This window comes from Sinohyriopsis cumingii, unplaced genomic scaffold (assembly GCF_028554795.1).
Source record: "Sinohyriopsis cumingii isolate HCF-2022 unplaced genomic scaffold, ASM2855479v2 utg000972l, whole genome shotgun sequence".
NCBI classification, from domain to species: domain Eukaryota; kingdom Metazoa; phylum Mollusca; class Bivalvia; order Unionida; family Unionidae; genus Sinohyriopsis; species Sinohyriopsis cumingii.
This window is the reverse complement of record NW_028315949.1, coordinates 437,137-454,392: the sequence shown is the minus strand read 5'-3', so window position 1 is coordinate 454,392 and position 17,256 is coordinate 437,137. Positions and strand designations below refer to the sequence as shown.

The 17,256-nt window shown below is 36.3% G+C and overlaps 1 protein-coding gene across 1 annotated transcript in view; it reads right to left on the bottom strand.

Moving 5' to 3' along the window:
• Positions 1-17,256, bottom strand: part of LOC149772925 (receptor-type tyrosine-protein phosphatase beta-like) — a 129,602-nt gene that overhangs the window by 67,084 nt on the left and 45,262 nt on the right. The window contains exons 7-23 of the mRNA XM_089947101.1: positions 16,811-17,089; positions 15,752-16,030; positions 14,691-14,969; positions 13,630-13,908; positions 12,750-13,028; positions 11,689-11,967; positions 10,628-10,906; positions 9,568-9,846; positions 8,507-8,785; positions 7,447-7,725; positions 6,386-6,664; positions 5,326-5,604; positions 4,266-4,544; positions 3,442-3,720; positions 2,381-2,659; positions 1,319-1,597; positions 258-536 (exon numbers count right to left, since the gene is read on the bottom strand). Of these exons, the coding sequence (XP_089803227.1) occupies positions 258-536; positions 1,319-1,597; positions 2,381-2,659; positions 3,442-3,720; positions 4,266-4,544; positions 5,326-5,604; positions 6,386-6,664; positions 7,447-7,725; positions 8,507-8,785; positions 9,568-9,846; positions 10,628-10,906; positions 11,689-11,967; positions 12,750-13,028; positions 13,630-13,908; positions 14,691-14,969; positions 15,752-16,030; positions 16,811-17,089 (4,743 nt within the window). The remainder of the gene's footprint in view (positions 1-257; positions 537-1,318; positions 1,598-2,380; positions 2,660-3,441; positions 3,721-4,265; positions 4,545-5,325; positions 5,605-6,385; positions 6,665-7,446; positions 7,726-8,506; positions 8,786-9,567; positions 9,847-10,627; positions 10,907-11,688; positions 11,968-12,749; positions 13,029-13,629; positions 13,909-14,690; positions 14,970-15,751; positions 16,031-16,810; positions 17,090-17,256) is intronic.

The window sequence follows — 17,256 nt, the reverse complement described above, 5'->3', positions numbered from 1 at the left end:
CCAACTATACACATTGCTGTAGGGTTTCTCATGCACAGTATTATTTTCCGAGTGGCGGACGAAACATTTTAATTCTTGTATCGATGTGTGCGGTTTTCTTAATACATTCTCATCGTTGTCTTCCTTTTCTAAACCGATCTATACTCAAGGAAGATAAGAACACATCAAGTTCATCCCTATCAGCGGGGGATGGTATCCATTGTCTGTGTAACCTATTCTACAAAGATAGTGACATCGATTATGAAATACGGACTTACTTGCGTTTCCACGTAAGAAACAGGATAGGGCATTCTCTATACCATATGAAATGGCAAAGATTTTGATGCTATAGTTTGTGCCTGGAGTCAGTGTCGTGATGATGTGACTGCATTCCTGTGAGGCGCTCTGACATGTGGCATTTTTGGAAATGTTGATATCCCTGTTTTGTTCGTCAACATGAATTCGGAAATCTGTTGCATTTCCTCCATCTAGCCATAATGCTTTCAGTGATGTGTTACTTACGGCAATCACATTCGAACACAGCGGTGAACTTGGCACTTTGAAATAAATTTCAAAAAATTGAAATGTAGTACGAGCACATGCCAACAATTCCTTTATGATCATAGATTTTAATCACGTCACAAAGACTAATAACAGACAGAAACATGAATAAATCAGATGTTATCTACTACACGCATTAATTAGGAAATATGAAGTGAAACTAGAGCTCAAAAGTGAGATTAGACATATTTCCGCTCAATGAACAGAACATCTGATTACCTATACCGTACGTAGCGGTTAAGCTTATGTACTATTCAACGTTTGAATGATATTATTCCAACATGCTACTGATACTTAATAGCACAATCCCTTGGTTACAAATAAATTTCTGCTCTCGTCTTCTACATAAGTTCTGTGATCCATTGCCATTAATATCTTCTCCCTCTATTCTTGTATTGATGGTGCGTTTTAACATATCAACCTTGGGGTATTGACATCTTTGACAGGAATAGAAAACCGTATTACTCGGGCAACGAATGACATTGACCATATCACCAGGTGCTTAATGGATGACAGAATGATCAACAATACATATTTCTGTAGGGATTCTCCATCACAGTATTATTTCTCGAGTGATGGACGAAATATTTTATTCATTTTATCTGTGTTTGCGGTTATCGTAACGCATACTCAACGTTGTCATCGTATTCTAAACCCATCTATAATCAAGGAAGATAAGAAAACTTGAAGTTCATCCCTATGAACTGGGGATGGTATCCATCGTCTGTGTAACCTATTCTACAAACAGAGTGACAATTAACATGAAATAAAGACTTACTTGTATTTCCAAGTAAAGAACACGATTGGGCGTTCTCTATGCCATATGATATGGCAAAGATGTTGATGCTGTACTCTGTGCCTGGAGTCAGTGTCGTGATGATGAGACTGCATTCCTGTGAGACGTTCTGACATGTGGCAGTTTTGGAAATGTTGAAATCCCTGTTTTGTTCGTCAACATGAATTCGGAAATCTGTTGCGTTTCCTCCATCTAACCATGATGCTTTCAGTGATGTGTTACTTACGGCAATCACATTGGAACACAGTGGTGAACTTGGCACTTTGAAATAAATTTTCAAAAAATTGAAATGTGATACGAGCCCATACCAACAATAACTTTACAATCAAAACTTTAATAAAGTCCCTATCATTAATAACAGACAGAAACATCAATAAATCAGATGTTATCTACCACAATCATTAATTAGGAAATAAGAAGTGAAATTAGAGCTCAAAATTGAGATTAGACATATTTCCGCTCAATGAAGAGAACATCTGGTTACCTATACCATATGTAACGGTAAAGCTTATGTAGCATCCAGTGTTTGAATGATAATATTATAACATGCTACTGATACTTAATAGCACAATCTATTGGTTTCAAGTAAATATCTGCTATCGTCTTCTACATGAGTTCTGTGATCCATTGCCACTGATATCTTCTCTCTGTATTCTTGTATTGATGGGGATATTTGACATATCAACCTTGGGGTATAGACATCTTTGACAGGAATAGGAAACCATATTACTCGGGCAACGAATGACATTGGCGATAGTATCAGGTGCTTAACTGATGACAGAATGACCAACTATACATATTGTTGTATGGTTTCTCCTGCACATTACTATTTTCCGAGTGACGGACGAAATATTTTATTTATTTTATCAATGTGTGCGGTTTTCGTAATACATTCTCACCGTTGTCTTCGTTTTGAAAACAAATTTATACTCAAGGAAGAAAACAAAACTTGAAGTTCATCCCTATCAGCTGGGGATGGTATCCATTGTCTGTGTAACCTATTCTACAAAACAGAGTGCCAATGAACATGAAAGACGGACTTACTTGTATTTCCACGTAAAGAACAGGATTGGGCGTTCTCTATACCATATGATATGGCAAAGATTTTGATGCTGTAATTTGTGCCTGGAGTCAGTGCCGTGATGATGTGACTGCATTCCGCTGAGACGTTCTGACATGTGGCATATTTGGAAATGTTGATATCCATGTTTTCTTTGTCTACATGAATTCGGAAATCTGTTGCATTTCCTCCATCTAGCCATGATGCTTTCAGTGATGTGTTACTTACGGCAATCACATTGGAACACAGTGGTGAACTTGGCACTTTGATATAAATTTTAAAAAATTTAAATGTATTACCAGCCCATACCTACAAAAACTTTATGGTCATCAACTTTAATAAAGTTCCTGTCATTAATAACAGACAGAAACATGAATACATCAGATGTTATCTACCACAGGCATTAATTAGGAAATATTAAGTGAAACTAGAACTCAAAAGTGAGATTAAATATATTTCAGCTCAATGAATAGAACATATGATTACCTATAAAATGTGTAACGGTAAAGCATATGTAGTATTCAATGTTTGAATGATAATATTCCAACATGTTACTGATACTTAATAGCACAATGTATTGGTTTTAATTATATATCTGCTCTCGTCTTCTAAATGAGTTCGCCGATCCATTACCACTGATCTCTCCTCTCTGTATTCTTGTACTGATGGAGCGTTTAGAAATATCAACCTTGGGGTAATGAGATCTGCGACAGGAATAGGAAACCATATTAGTCGAGCAACTAAACGCATTGGCTATATTACCAGCTGCTTAATTGATGACCGAATGACCAACTATACACAATGATGTAGGGTTTCTCCTGCACAGTATTGTTTTCCGAGTGACGGACGAAATATTGTATTTATTTTGTCTTTGTGTGCGGTTCTCTTAATGCATTCTCACCGTTGTTTTCCTTTTGAAAACCTATCTATACTCAAGAAACGTAAGAACACTTGAAATTAATCCCTATGAGCTGGGGATGGTATCCATCGTCTGTGTAACCTATTCTACAAACATAGTGACAATGATTATGAAATTCGGACTTACTTGAATTTCCACGTAAGAAACAGGATTGGGCATTCTCTATGCCATATGCAATGGCAAAGATTTTGATGCTGTAGTTTGTGCCTGGCGTCAGTATCGTGATGATGTGACTGCATTCCTGTGAGACGTTCTGACATGTCGCATATTTGGAAATGTTGATATCGATGTTTTGTTCGTCAACGTGAATTCGGAAATCTGTTGCATTTCCTCCATCGAGCCATGATGCTTTCAGTGAGGTGTTACTTACGGCAATCACATTGGAACACAGCGGTGAACTTGGCACTTTGAAATAAATTTCAAAAAATTGAAATGTAGAACGAGCACATACCAACAATGCATTAATGGTCATAGACTTTAATAAAGTCCCTATCATTAATAACAGACAGAAACATCAATAAATCAGATGTTATCTACCACACTCATTAATTAGGAAATAAGAAGTGAAACTAGAGCTCAAAAGGGAGATTAGGTATATTTCCGCTCAATGAACAGAACATCTGATTACCTATACCATACCTAACGGCAAAGCTCCTGTAGCTTACAATATTTGAATGATATTATTCCAACATGGTACTGATACGTAATAGCACAATCTATTGGTTTCAAATAAATATCTGCCTTCGTCTTCTACAGGAGTTCTGTGATCCATTGCCACCGATATCTCCTCTCTGTATTTTTGTATTGATAGGGATATTTGACTTATCAACCTTGGGGTATTGACATCTATGACAGGGACAGAAAGACCAATTATACACCTTGTTGTATGGTTTTTCCTGTGTAACCTATTCTACAAACAGAGTGAAAATGAACATGAAAGACGGACTTACTTGTATTTCCACGTAAAGAACAGGATTGGACATTCTCTATATTATATGATATGGCAAAGATTTTGATGCTGTAATTTGTGCCTGGAGTCAGTGCCGTGATGATGTGACTGCATTCCGCTGAGACGTTTTGACATTTGGCATTTTTGGAAATGTTGATATCCCTGTTTTCTTCGTCAACATGAATTCGGAAATCTGTTGCATTTCCTCCATCTAGCCATGATGCTTTCAGTGATGTGTTACTTACGGCAATCACATTGGAACACAGTGGTGAACTTGACACTTTGATATAAATTTTAAAAAATTGAAATGCAATACAATCCATACCAACAATAACTTTATGGTCATCAACTTTAATAAAGTCCCTATGATTAATAACAGACAGAAACACGAATAAATCATATGTTATCAACTACACGCATTAATTAGGAAGTAAGAAGTGAGACTAGAGGTGAAAAGTGACATTAAATATATTTCCGCTCAATGAAGAGAACATCTGATTATATATACCATATGTAACGGTAAAGCATATGTAGTATTCATTGTTTGAATGATAATATTCCAACATGCTACTGATACTTAATAGCACAATCCATTGGTTTCAAGTAAATTTCTGCTCTCGTCTTCTACATGAGTTCTGTGATCCATTGCCACTGATATCTCCTCTCTGTATTCTTGTATCGATGGGGCTTTTTGACATATCATCTTTGGGGTATAGACATCTTTGACAGGAATAGAAAACCATATTACTCGCACAACGAATGCCAATGACAATATCACCAGGTGCTTAATGGATGACAGAATGATCAACAATACATATTTCTGGAGGGATACTCAATCACAGTATTATTTTCCGAGTGATGGACAAAATATTTTATTTATTTTGTCTGTGTTTGCGGTTATCGTAACGCATAATCAACGTTGTCATCTTATTGTGAACCCATCTATAATCAAGGAAGATAAGAAAACTTGAAGTTCATCCCTATGATATGGGGTTGGTATCCATCGTCTGTGTAACCTATTCAACAAACAGAGTAGCAATAAACATGAAAGAAAGACTTACTTGTATTTCCACGTAAAGAACAGGATTGGGCGTTCTCTATGCCATATGATATGGCAAAGATGTTGATGCTGTACTTTGTGCCTGGAGTCAGTGTCGTGATGATGAGACTGCATTCCTGTGAGACGTTCTGACATGTGGCATTTTTGGAAATGTTGAAATCCCTGTTGTCTTCGTCAACATGAATTCGGAAATTTGTTGCATTTCCTCCATCTAACCATGATGCTTTTAGTGATGTGTTACTTACGGCAATCACATTGGAACACAGTGGTGAACTTGGCACTTTGAAATAAATTTTAAAAAATCGAAAAGTAATAAGAGCCCATACCAACAATAACTTTACGGTCGTAAATTTTAATAAAGTTCCTATCATTAATAACAGACAGAAACATGAATAAATCAGATGTTACCTACCACACTTATTAATTAGGAAATATGAAGTGAAACTAGAGCTGACAAGTGAGGTTAAAAATATTCCGCTCAATGAACAGAACATCTGATTACCTATACCATATGTAACGGTAAAGCTTATGTAGTATTCAATGTTTGAATGATAATATTCCAACATCCTACTGACACTTGATAGCACAATCTAGTGGTTTAAAATAAATATCTGCTCACGTCTTCTACATGAGTTCTGTGATCCATTGCCACTGATATCTCCTCTCTGTATTCTTGTATTGATGGGGATATTTGACATATCAACCTTGGGGTATTGAAATCTATGACAGGAATAGGAAACCATATTACTCACGCAACGACTGACATTGGCCATATTACCAGGTGCTTCACTGACGACATAATGACCAACTATGCACATTGTTGTATGGTATCTCCTGCACATAATTATTTTCCGAGTGACGGACGAAATAGTTTATTTATTTTATCAATGTGTGCGGTTTTCGTAATACATTCTGACCGTTGTCTTCGTTTTCAAAATCCATCAATAATCAAGGAAGATAAGAAATATTTAAGTTCATCCCTATGAGATGGGGTTGGTATCCATCGTCTGTGTAACCTCTTCTACAAACAGAGTGGCAATAAACATGAAAGAAAGACTTACTTGTATTTCCACGTAAAGAACAGGATTGGACATTCTCTATGCCATATGATATGGCAAAAATGTTGATGCTGTACTTTGTGCCTGGAGTCAGTGTCGTGATGATCTGACTGCATTCCTGTGAGACGTTCTGACATGTGGCATTTTTGGAAATGTTGAAATCCCTGTTTTGTTCGTCAACATGAATTCGGAAATCTGTTGCGTTTCCTCCATCTAACCATGATGCTTTCAGTGATGTGTTACTTACGGCAATCACATTGGAACACAGTGGTGAACTTGGCACTTTGAAATAAATTTTAAAAAATCCAAATGTAATACGACCACATACAAACAACAACTTTACGGTCATAAACTTTAATAAAGTCCCTATCATTAATAACAGACAGAAACATCAATAAATCAAATTTTATCTACCACACTCATTAATAAGGAATTAAGAAGTGAAACTAGAGCTCAAAGGTGAGATTAAATATATATCCGCTCAATGATCAGAACATCTGATTACCTATACCATATATAACGGCAAAGCTTATGTAGTATTCAGTGTTTGGTTGATAATATTCCAACATGCTACTGATACTTAATAGCACAATCTATTGGATTCAAATAAATATCTGCTCTCGTCTTCTACATGAGTTCTGTGATCCATTGCCACTGATATCTCCTATCTGTATTCTTGTATTGATGGGGATATTTGACATATCAACCTTGGGGTATTGACATCTTTGACAGGAATAGGAAACCATATTACCCGCGCAACCAATGGCATTGGCCATATCATCACGTGCTTAATTGATGACAGAATGACCAACTATACACATTGTTGTATGGTTTCTACTGCACAATATTATTTTCCGAGTGACGGACGAAATTGTTTATTTGTTTCATCAATATGTGCGGTTTTCGTAATACTTTCTCACCGTTGTCTTCGTTTTGAAGATCCATCTATACTCAAGGAAGAAAAGAAAACTTGAAGTTCACCCCTATCAGCTGGGGATGGTATCCATTGTCTGTGTAACCTATCATGCAAACATAGTGACAATGATTATGAAAGACGGACTTACTTGTATTTCCACGTAAAGAACAGGATTGGACATTCTCTATACCATATGATATGGCAAAGATTTTGATGCTGTAATTTGTGCCTGGAGTCAGTGCCGTGATGATGTGACTGCATTCCTGTGAGACGTTCTGACATGTGGCATTTTTGGAAATGTTGAAATCCCTGTTGTCTTCGTCAACATGAATTCGGAAATTTGTTGCATTTCCTCCATCTAACCATGATGCTTTTAGTGATGTGTTACTTACGGCAATCACATTGGAACACAGTGGTGAACTTGGCACTTTGAAATAAATTTTAAAAAATCGAAAAGTAATAAGAGCCCATACCAACAATAACTTTACGGTCGTAAATTTTAATAAAGTTCCTATCATTAATAACAGACAGAAACATGAATAAATCAGATGTTACCTACCACACTTATTAATTAGGAAATATGAAGTGAAACTAGAGCTGACAAGTGAGGTTAAATATATTCCGCTCAATGAACAGAACATCTGATTACCTATACCATATGTAACGGTAAAGCTTATGTAGTATTCAATGTTTGAATGATAATATTCCAACATCCTACTGACACTTGATAGCACAATCTAGTGGTTTAAAATAAATATCTGCTCACGTCTTCTACATGAGTTCTGTGATCCATTGCCACTGATATCTCCTCTCTGTATTCTTGTATTGATGGGGATATTTGACATATCAACCTTGGGGTATTGAAATCTATGACAGGAATAGGAAACCATATTACTCACGCAACGACTGACATTGGCCATATTACCAGGTGCTTCACTGACGACATAATGACCAACTATGCACATTGTTGTATGGTATCTCCTGCACATAATTATTTTCCGAGTGACGGACGAAATAGTTTATTTATTTTATCAATGTGTGCGGTTTTCGTAATACATTCTGACCGTTGTCTTCGTTTTCAAAATCCATCAATAATCAAGGAAGATAAGAAATATTTAAGTTCATCCCTATGAGATGGGGTTGGTATCCATCGTCTGTGTAACCTCTTCTACAAACAGAGTGGCAATAAACATGAAAGAAAGACTTACTTGTATTTCCACGTAAAGAACAGGATTGGACATTCTCTATGCCATATGATATGGCAAAAATGTTGATGCTGTACTTTGTGCCTGGAGTCAGTGTCGTGATGATCTGACTGCATTCCTGTGAGAAATTCTGACATGTGGCATTTTTGGAAATGTTGAAATCCCTGTTTTGTTCGTCAACATGAATTCGGAAATCTGTTGCGTTTCCTCCATCTAACCATGATGCTTTCAGTGATGTGTTACTTACGGCAATCACATTGGAACACAGTGGTGAACTTGGCACTTTGAAATAAATTTTAAAAAATCCAAATGTAATACGACCACATACAAACAACAACTTTACGGTCATAAACTTTAATAAAGTCCCTATCATTAATAACAGACAGAAACATCAATAAATCAAATTTTATCTACCACACTCATTAATAAGGAATTAAGAAGTGAAACTAGAGCTCAAAGGTGAGATTAAATATATATCCGCTCAATGATCAGAACATCTGATTACCTATACCATATATAACGGCAAAGCTTATGTAGTATTCAGTGTTTGGTTGATAATATTCCAACATGCTACTGATACTTAATAGCACAATCTATTGGATTCAAATAAATATCTGCTCTCGTCTTCTACATGAGTTCTGTGATCCATTGCCACTGATATCTCCTATCTGTATTCTTGTATTGATGGGGATATTTGACATATCAACCTTGGGGTATTGACATCTTTGACAGGAATAGGAAACCATATTACCCGCGCAACCAATGGCATTGGCCATATCATCACGTGCTTAATTGATGACAGAATGACCAACTATACACATTGTTGTATGGTTTCTCCTGCACAATATTATTTTCCGAGTGACGGACGAAATTGTTTATTTGTTTCATCAATATGTGCGGTTTTCGTAATACTTTCTCACCGTTGTCTTCGTTTTGAAGATCCATCTATACTCAAGGAAGAAAAGAAAACTTGAAGTTCACCCCTATCAGCTGGGGATGGTATCCATTGTCTGTGTAACCTATCATGCAAACATAGTGACAATGATTATGAAAGACGGACTTACTTGTATTTCCACGTAAAGAACAGGATTGGACATTCTCTATACCATATGATATGGCAAAGATTTTGATGCTGTAATTTGTGCCTGGAGTTAGTGCCGTGATGATGTGACTGCATTCCTGTGAGACGTTCTGACATGTGGCATTTTTGGAAATGTTGAAATCCCTGTTGTCTTCGTCAACATGAATTCGGAAATTTGTTGCATTTCCTCCATCTAACCATGATGCTTTTAGTGATGTGTTACTTACGGCAATCACATTGGAACACAGTGGTGAACTTGGCACTTTGAAATAAATTTTAAAAAATCGAAAAGTAATAAGAGCCCATACCAACAATAACTTTACGGTCGTAAATTTTAATAAAGTTCCTATCATTAATAACAGACAGAAACATGAATAAATCAGATGTTACCTACCACACTTATTAATTAGGAAATATGAAGTGAAACTAGAGCTGACAAGTGAGGTTAAATATATTCCGCTCAATGAACAGAACATCTGATTACCTATACCATATGTAACGGTAAAGCTTATGTAGTATTCAATGTTTGAATGATAATATTCCAACATCCTACTGACACTTGATAGCACAATCTAGTGGTTTAAAATAAATATCTGCTCACGTCTTCTACATGAGTTCTGTGATCCATTGCCACTGATATCTCCTCTCTGTATTCTTGTATTGATGGGGATATTTGACATATCAACCTTGGGGTATTGAAATCTATGACAGGAATAGGAAACCATATTACTCACGCAACGACTGACATTGGCCATATTACCAGGTGCTTCACTGACGACATAATGACCAACTATGCACATTGTTGTATGGTATCTCCTGCACATAATTATTTTCCGAGTGACGGACGAAATAGTTTATTTATTTTATCAATGTGTGCGGTTTTCGTAATACATTCTGACCGTTGTCTTCGTTTTCAAAATCCATCAATAATCAAGGAAGATAAGAAATATTTAAGTTCATCCCTATGAGATGGGGTTGGTATCCATCGTCTGTGTAACCTCTTCTACAAACAGAGTGGCAATAAACATGAAAGAAAGACTTACTTGTATTTCCACGTAAAGAACAGGATTGGACATTCTCTATGCCATATGATATGGCAAAAATGTTGATGCTGTACTTTGTGCCTGGAGTCAGTGTCGTGATGATCTGACTGCATTCCTGTGAGACGTTCTGACATGTGGCATTTTTGGAAATGTTGAAATCCCTGTTTTGTTCGTCAACATGAATTCGGAAATCTGTTGCGTTGCCTCCATCTAACCATGATGCTTTCAGTGATGCGTTACTTACGGCAATCACATTGGAACACAGTGGTGAACTTGGCACTTTGAAATAAATTTTAAAAAATCCAAATGTAATACGACCACATACAAACAACAACTTTACGGTCATAAACTTTAATAAAGTCCCTATCATTAATAACAGACAGAAACATCAATAAATCAAATTTTATCTACCACACTCATTAATAAGGAATTAAGAAGTGAAACTAGAGCTCAAAGGTGAGATTAAATATATATCCGCTCAATGATCAGAACATCTGATTACCTATACCATATATAACGGCAAAGCTTATGTAGTATTCAGTGTTTGGTTGATAATATTCCAACATGCTACTGATACTTAATAGCACAATCTATTGGATTCAAATAAATATCTGCTCTCGTCTTCTACATGAGTTCTGTGATCCATTGCCACTGATATCTCCTATCTGTATTCTTGTATTGATGGGGATATTTGACATATCAACCTTGGGGTATTGACATCTTTGACAGGAATAGGAAATCATATTACCCGCGCAACCAATGGCATTGGCCATATCATCACGTGCTTAATTGATGACAGAATGACCAACTATACACATTGTTGTATGGTTTCTCCTGCACAATATTATTTTCCGAGTGACGGACGAAATTGTTTATTTGTTTCATCAATATGTGCGGTTTTCGTAATACATTCTCACCGTTGTCTTCGTTTTGAAGATCCATCTATACTCAAGGAAGAAAAGAAAACTTGAAGTTCACCCCTATCAGCTGGGGATGGTATCCATTGTCTGTGTAACCTATCATGCAAACATAGTGACAATGATTATGAAAGACGGACTTACTTGTATTTCCACGTAAAGAACAGGATTGGACATTCTCTATACCATATGATATGGCAAAGATTTTGATGCTGTAATTTGTGCCTGGAGTCAGTGCCGTGATGATGTGACTGCATTCCTGTGAGACGTTCTGACATGTGGCATTTTTGGAAATGTTGATATCCCTGTTTTCTTCGTCAACATGAATTCGGAAATCTGTTGCATTTCCTCCATCTAGCCATGATGCTTTCAGTGATGTGTTACTTACGGCAATCACATTGGAACACAGTGGTGAACTTGACACTTTGATATAAATTTTAAAAAATTGAAATGCAGTACAATCCATACCAACAATAACTTTATGGTCATCAACTTTAATAAAGTCCCTATCATTAATAACAGACAGAAACACGAATAAATCAGATGTTATCTGCTACACGCATTAATTAGGAAATAAGAAGTGAGACTAGAGGTGAAAAGTGACATTAAATATATATTCCGCTCAATGAAGAGAACATCTGATTATATATACCATATGTAACAGTAAAGCTTATGTAGTATTCAATGTTTGAATGATAATATTCCAACATGCTACTGATACTTAATAGGACAATCCATTGGTTTCAAGTAAATTTCTGCTCTCGTCTTCTACATGAGTTCTGTGAACCATTGCCACTGATATCTCCTCTCTGTATTCTTGTATCGATGGGGCTTTTTGACATATCATCTTTGGGGTATAGACATCTTTGACAGGAATAGAAAACCATATTACTCGCACAACGAATGCCATTGACAATATTACCAGGTGCTTAATGGATGACAGAATGATCAACAATACATATTTCTGGAGGGATACTCAATCACAGTATTATTTTCCGAGTGATGGATAAAATATTTTATTTATTTTGTCTGTGTTTGCGGTTATCGTAACGCATAATCAACGTTGTCATCTTATTGTGAACCCATCTATAATAAAGGAAGATAAGAAAACTTGAAGTTCATCCCTATGATATGGGGTTGGTATCCATCGTCTGTGTAACCTATTCAACAAACAGAGTAGCAATAAACATGAAAGAAAGACTTACTTGTATTTCCACGTAAAGAACAGGATTGGGCGTTCTCTATGCCATATGATATGGCAAAGATGTTGATGCTGTACTTTGTGCCTGGAGTCAGTGTCGTGATGATGAGACTGCATTCCTGTGAGACGTTTTGACATGTGGCATTTTTGGAAATGTTGATATCCCTGTTTTCTTCGTCAACATGAATTCGGAAATCTGTTGCATTTCCTCCATCTAACCATGATGCTTTCAGTGATGTGTTACCTACGGCAATCACATTGGAACACAGTGGTGAACTTGGCACTGTGAAATAAATTTTAAAAAATCAGAATGTAATACGAGCCCATACCAACAATTACTTTACGTTCGTAAACTTTAATACAGTCCTATCATTAATAACAGACCAAAAAATGAATAAATCAGATGTTATCTACCACACGCATTAATTAGGAAATATGAAGTGAATCTAGCGCTCAAAAGTGACAGCAAATATATTTCCGCTCAATGAACAGAACATCTGATTACCTATACCATATGTAACGGTAAAGCTGATGTAGTATTCAATGTTTGAATGATAATATTCCAACATGCTACTGATGCTTAATAGCACAATGTATTGGTTTCAAAAAATTATCTGCCCTCGTGTTCTACATGAGTTCTGTGATCCATTGCCACTGATATCTCCTCTCTGTATTCTTGTGACGGACGAAATAGTTTATTTATTTTATCAATGTGTGCGGTTTTCGTAATACATTCTGACCGTTGTCTTCGTTTTCAAAATCCATCAATAATCAAGGAAGATAAGAAATATTTAAGTTCATCCCTATGAGATGGGGTTGGTATCCATCGTCTGTGTAACCTCTTCTACAAACAGAGTGGCAATAAACATGAAAGAAAGACTTACTTGTATTTCCACGTAAAGAACAGGATTGGACATTCTCTATGCCATATGATATGGCAAAAATGTTGATGTTGTACTTTGTGCCTGGAGTCAGTGTCGTGATGATCTGACTGCATTCCTGTGAGACGTTCTGACATGTGGCATTTTTGGAAATGTTGATATCCCTGTTTTGTTCGTCAACATGAATTCGGAAATCTGTTGCGTTTCCTCCATCTAACCATGATACTTTCAGTGATGTGTTACTTACGGCAATCACATTCGAACACAGCGGTGAACTTGGCACTTTGAAATAAATTTCAAAAAATTGAAATGTAGTACGAGCACATGCCAACACTTCCTTTATGATCATAGATTTTAATCACGTCACAAAGACTAATAACAGACAGAAACATGAATAAATCAGATGTTATCTACTACACGCATTAATTAGGAAATATGAAGTGAAACTAGAGCTCAAAAGTGAGATTAGACATATTTCCGCTCAATGAACAGAACATCTGATTACCTATACCGTACGTAGCGGTTAAGCTTATGTACTATTCAACGTTTGAATGATATTATTCCAACATGCTACTGATACTTAATAGCACAATCCCTTGGTTACAAATAAATTTCTGCTCTCGTCTTCTGCATAAGTTCTGTGATCCATTGCCATTAATATCTTCTCCCTCTATTCTTGTATTGATGGTGCGTTTTGACATATCATACTTGGGGTATTGACATATTTGACAGGAACAGGAAACCATATTACTCGGGCAACGAATGACATTGACCATATCACCAGGTGCTTAATGGATGACAGAATGATCAACAATACATATTTCTGTAGGGATTCTCCATCACAGTATTATTTCTCGAGTGATGGACGAAATATTTTATTCATTTTATCTGTGTTTGCGGTTATCGTAACGCATACTCAACGTTGTCATCGTATTCTAAACCCATCTATAATCAAGGAAGATAAGAAAACTTGAAGTTCATCCCTATGAACTGGGGATGGTATCCATCGTCTGTGTAACCTATTCTACAAACAGAGTGACAATTAACATGAAATAAAGACTTACTTGTATTTCCACGTAAAGAACACGATTGGGCATTCTCTATGCCATATGATATGGCAAAGATGTTGATGCTGTACTCTGTGCCTGGAGTCAGTGTCGTGATGATGAGACTGCATTCCTGTGAGACGTTTTGACATTTGGCATTTTTGGAAATGTTGAAATCCCTGTTGTCTTCGTCAACATGAATTCGGAAATCTGTTGCGTTTCCTCCATCTAACCATGATGCTTTCAGTGATGTGTTACTTACGGCAATCACATTGGAACACAGTGGTGAACTTGGCACTTTGAAATAAATTTTCAAAAAATTGAAATGTGATACGAGCCCATACCAACAATAACTTTACAATCAAAACTTTAATAAAGTCCCTATCATTAATAACAGACAGAAACATCAATAAATCAGATGTTATCTACCACAATCATTAATTAGGAAATAAGAAGTGAAATTAGAGCTCAAAATTGATATTAGACATATTTCCGCTCAATGAAGAGAACATCTGATTACCTATACCATATGTAACGGTAAAGCTTATGTTTCATCCAGTGTTTGAATGATAATATTATAACATGCTACTGATACTTAATAGCACAATCTATTGGTTTCAAGTAAATATCTGCTATCGTCTTCTACATGAGTTCTGTGATCCATTGCCACTGATATCTTCTCTCTGTATTCTTGTATTGATGGGGATATTTGACATATCAACCTTGGGGTATAGACATCTTTGACAGGAATAGGAAACCATATTACTCGGGCAACGAATGACATTGGCGATAGTATCAGGTGCTTAACTGATGACAGAATGACCAACTATACATATTGTTGTATGGTTTCTCCTGCACATTACTATTTTCCGAGTGACGCACGAAATATTTTGTTTATTTATCAATGTGTGCGGTTTTTTTTATTGAATTCTCACCGCTGTCTTCATTTTGAAAATCCGTCTATATTCAAGGAAGAAAAGAAAACTTGACGTTCATCCCTAGCAGCTGGGGATCGTATCCATCGTCTGTGTAATCTATTCTACAAACAGAGTGACAATGAACATGAAGGACGGACTTACTCGTATTTCCACGTAAAGAACAGAATTGGGCGTTCTCTATACCATATGATATGGCAAAGATTTTGATGCTGTACTTTGTGCCTGGAGTCAGTGTCGTGATGATGTGACTGCATTCCTGTGAGACGTTCTGACATGTGGCATTTTTGGAAATGTTGATATCCCTGTTTTGTTCGTCAACATGAATTCGGAAATCTGTTGCATTTCCTCCATCTAGCCATGATACATTCAGTGATGTGTTACTTATGGCAATCACATTGGAACACAGTGGTGAACTTGGCACTTTGAAATAAATTTTTAAAAATTGAAATGTAATACGAGCCCATACCAACAATAATTTTATGTTCATCAACTTTAATAAAGTCCCTATGATTAATGACAGAGAGAAACATGAATACATCAGATGTTATCTACCACACGCATTAATTGGGAAATAAGAAGTGAAACTATAGCTCAAAAGTGAGATTAAATCTATTTCCTTTCAATGAATAGAACATTTGATTACCTATACCATATGTAACGGTAAAGCTTATGTAGTATTCAATGTTTAAATAAGAATATTCCAAAATGCTACTGATACTTAATAGCACAATCTATTTTTTCAAATAAATATTTCCTCTCTCTTCTACATGAGTTCTGTAATACATTGCCACTGTTATCTCCTCTCTGTATTATTGTATCGATGGGGCTTTTTGACATATCAGCCTTGGGATATTGACATCTTTGACAGGAACAGGAAACCATATTACTCGCACAACGAATGACATTGGCCATAGTATCAGGTGCTTAATTGATGACAGAATGACCAACTAAACACATTGTTGCATGGTTTCTCCTGCTCAATATTATTTTCCGAGTGACGGACGATATATTTCATTTATTTTATCAATGTTTGCGGTTTTCGTAATGCATTTTCACAGGTGTCTTCGTTTTGAAAACCCATCTATACTCAAGAAAGAAAAGAAAACTTAAAGTTCATCCCTATCAGCTGGGCATGGTAACCATTGTCTATGTAACCTCTTCTAGAAACAGAGTGACAATGAACATGAAAGGCGGACTTACTTGTATTTCCACGTAAAGAACAGGATTGGACATTCTCTATACCATATGATATGGCAAAGATTTTGATGCTGTAATTTGTGCCTGGAGTCAGTGCCGTGATGATGTGACTGCATTCCTGTGAGACGTTCTGACATGTGCCATTTTTGGAAATGTTGATATACCTGTTTTGATCATCAGCATCAATTCGGAAATCTGTTGCATTTCCTCCATCTAGCCATGATGCTTGCAGTGATGTGTTACTAACGGCAATCACATTGGAACACAGTGGTGAACTTGGCACTTTGAAATAAATTTTAAAAAATTGAAATGTAATACGAGCCCATACCAACAACAACTTTATGGTCATAAACTTTAATAAAGTCCCTATCATTAATAACAGACAGAAATATGAATAAATCAGAGGTTATCTGCCACACGCATTAATTAGGAAATAAGAAGCGAAACGA